At 41.8% G+C, this 3,583-nt stretch overlaps 1 protein-coding gene across 1 annotated transcript in view; it reads left to right on the forward strand.

The window, feature by feature from the left end:
* The window catches only part of LOC118477146 (poly(ADP-ribose) glycohydrolase 1-like), an 11,112-nt gene extending 7,529 nt beyond the window's left edge, over nucleotides 1-3,583 (forward strand). The window contains exons 3-6 of the mRNA XM_035968788.1: nucleotides 530-908; nucleotides 2,858-2,999; nucleotides 3,418-3,517; nucleotides 3,575-3,583. Coding sequence (XP_035824681.1) covers nucleotides 530-908; nucleotides 2,858-2,999; nucleotides 3,418-3,517; nucleotides 3,575-3,583 — 630 coding nt within the window. The remainder of the gene's footprint in view (nucleotides 1-529; nucleotides 909-2,857; nucleotides 3,000-3,417; nucleotides 3,518-3,574) is intronic.

The raw sequence follows: 3,583 nt of genomic DNA on the forward strand, positions 1-3,583 counted from the left end.
CCCCTCCTTCTTTTTTATGTTTGTTACTCTCTTGTAACACCTCTAATCTTCTGGCGCTCATATGACCTTATGCAGTTGCGAGCGCCGTAAAACCTCTACTAAAACAAACAATAACTCCCAGTGGAGCACAGGCCATCAACATTACTCCAGCGAAGCCTGCCCTGAGCATCCTTTTCTATCTCTGTTTTGCTATAGTATTCTAAAATTAACATTTTCCTTGTTCTCCCCACGGGTGGTTGGCGGGTGCTCTGGTGTGGTTTGCTTCTTCTTTCCTATCAAACATCTATCGTCCTTGTCTCTCCTCCTTCTTTTTTGTGTTAGTTACTCTCTTGTAACACCTAATCTTCGGCAGTTATATGACCTTATTGTGTTGCGAGTGCCGTAAAACTCTCAACTAAAACTAAATGAATTGACTTGCCATGTTGATGTGCTTGTCTATTTTGCTATTATAATGTTCTAAAATTGACAACATTTGCCTTGTTCTTCCACCACCCCCACCCCCACCCTCACCCCACTGTCCTGACACCAGGAGACGGGCTGGTACATGCAAGTGCTGTACACCACCATACAGTCAGACCGCGTCCCCCCCACCTCGACCACCACCAGCACTACCAGCACCAGGGGGCGCCCACCACCACTGCCACCACCACCACCGTCATCATCGGGTGGCCAGGGCGAGGCTGTGAGGTCACAAGTACAGGCCATGAGGTCACAGGTTCAAGCCAGCGTGAAGAAAAAGCTCAGCCCCACCTGTGTGTGGTACGGGGTGCTCAAGTTCCTGAAAAAAGTGCCGAAGGACGAAGCCAACAAGTTTCTGCACTCCACTCTGCCGCGAATTATCGAGATGGCTTTGAGGATAGAAGAGCTCCGGCCGGATAAGTCTTTGCCCGTGTGTAGAGCCCAAGATGGTGAGGAAGAATTCTTTTTTTTAACCCTTTGCCATCACAAGGCTTATATAGTAAAAAAAAAAACCTTGCCATCAAAGGCAAACGCATTTTGGTGAAAATCCAAAGAAACAGGGCGCTAAACATCGCCGATCGGCGAGATGTGACAGCAAAGCGTTAAACCCTTTCAATGCTGAGACTTTCCTATTTAAGTTTTTGCAGACAAGAGAAACTGTTCATTTAAGAGGGATTTATTTAAACAAAGTCATAATGTATTTATTCCTTATTAAGAATAAGGCTGCATGCACAAATTGCAAATACATCTTGTAAAACATCATCAATAAACCAGTGGAAACGTGGGGTGTTTGGCGAGTGCTCTATTGTGGTTTACTCCTTCTTTCCTATCAACCATCTATCGTCTTGATCTCTCCTTTTTTGTGTTTGTTACTCTCTTATAACACCTCTAATATTGAGCACTCGTATGACCCTGTTGCATCCCAAATGTCGTAAAACTCTTTCTAAAAGTGAAAAAAAAAAAACCCAGTTGAAAAGATGCTGGTCAACGAGTTTGGGAAACACAAGAGAGTTCACCCATCTACACAGCAGTGAAAAAGTAAACTGGGAATGTTTTTTGACTATGTCGACATAATTTCAACTGTCAAGGAGGTGGGCCCCTTGAACCCTACCTGCCTGGGCCAACTCTGGCTGCATGGGAAAATAACATCCTAGCAAACAGATGGAAGAAATCAATAAAAATACATCCCTTCACGAGAATGGAATTGACGTATTCTTCATGCAACGACATTGTCAATCCGAACTAATAAAGATATGTTGTTGCGAACACCGTAAAACTCTTACTAATACCAAAAGACTTTAAAGAATTAAAGTGTGTTTTCGTTAGTAGAGTTAAAAGAAACTATTTTTATCTGTAATGTTTTTTCATTTTGAAAAATTTGATCCCGTCTGCACCAGATTTTGACATGTGTTTTATGTTTTTTAGAAGAAGTCTTGTTCAACTTTTCTGCCACTCTTAAAAATTTCCTTATCGCTGTTATACTATAGTGTGGATGGTTGGAGCGTGTCGCTGGAAGGTTGTTCTTCTTTCCCTTCCTTCTGTTGTTTCTGTCTGTCTGTCTGTCTCTCTGTTTGCTGTTTTGCTTTTACCCAGCACTAGATAACCGTATGTGTTGACCATTTTGGTGCTATATAGTATGTGAGGCAGCGTGGTGGAATCAGGCTCTCGTCAAAATAATCAAAGTGAAGAAACCTGCATTTTTCCGCAGGTTTGTGAATTTTTATTAAATTTTTTGTTTTTGGTTCAACCCTTTCATGCAATTTAAAGAACTCATTTCTGTTTGGATTTTTCATAAAAACGTTGATTAAAGGCACAAAAAATGTAAATTTTCAGTTACCACGGACTCTTAAGCTAAGGAAACAACTAATCTTTGGCGGCCATTTTCTCACTAATTTTACCTCTGAAAACGGGTGACCCCCACCTCCTTCATTCGCAAATATCTCGACTTGTTTTCAAGATAAACGCAAAAAAAGACAAGTGAACAAGCTTTAAGATGATACCAATAACTCTACATGCCCAAAAATTGACAAGAACCTGATTCCACCACGCTGCCTCACATACATATAGACTTTCTTGTTGCTTCTCCCTCTCAATCACATCACATCGTACTTGAAGTCTAGTGTCTATCATATATATATACGCAGCCGTCGTGCTCAGTTAATTTCTTTTTGATGTTTTCATGTTTTTGCGTCAACCTATTCCTTTTGTGGGTGGTTGGCGGGTGCTCTGGTGTGGTTTGCTTCTTCTTTCTTATCAAATATCTATTGTCTTTATCTCTCCTTCTTTTTTGTGTTTGTTATTCCCTTGTAACGTCTCTAATCTTCGGCCCTTATACTATGATCTTACTGTGTTGCAAGTGCCGTAAAACGCTGACTAAAACTAAAACTATTCCTTTCAGAGAGTACAGTGGTTCTTAGCCGCCAGTTTGTGTGTTCTGTGGTGGCCAGCTTTTTCCTGTGTCTGTTCCCGGAGAGGACCCGAGACAAAACGTCCAAGATGAACATCGTCAACTTTACGTCTTTCTTCAAGCACTTGCCTATGTAAGTGGAACAGGCACACTTGACAAGTATTTTTTTATATTATCCTCTTCGTTCTTTTCTTCCCTTCCTTCCCTTCCTTCCCTGTCCTCTGTGTTAACCCTTTTTGAGCCATATCGGCCTAAACCGGCCTTGCCGTCATGTCACCAAACCAGCTTTTACCAACCTGACACACCCACCTGTACTTGCGGCAGGCAGGCTCAGAAATAAGAACATTCCACTCTAAATTTAGTTGCTCACGTCCTAGGTCTTTGTATGGGAAATTTAATTGAAATACGTCGCTTAGATCAAAAGCAAAATCAATTTCTTTACACCACCCCCCTGAATCTCGGAAAAACACTGAAATAATTAAGTTCTGGGAAGCCATCAGCTGGCCGCCATTTTGGTTGTGTCACATTTATTGTTCTTGTTTCCCCCACAGCCCGTCCCAAGTAGCCAAGCTGCGCTGTATCTTGCATTACTTTGAGTGTGTCATCGAGAGAGAGATGAACCTACCGGGGCAGATTGTCTTTTCCAGAAAGGTTTGTTTAGTGTTTTGTCGTGAGCTTCTTGTACTTTTGTTTTTAATTATTGTCCAGTTTAAGTGA

Source organism: Aplysia californica, unplaced genomic scaffold (assembly GCF_000002075.1).
Source record: "Aplysia californica isolate F4 #8 unplaced genomic scaffold, AplCal3.0 scaffold00082, whole genome shotgun sequence".
Taxonomy (NCBI): domain Eukaryota; kingdom Metazoa; phylum Mollusca; class Gastropoda; order Aplysiida; family Aplysiidae; genus Aplysia; species Aplysia californica.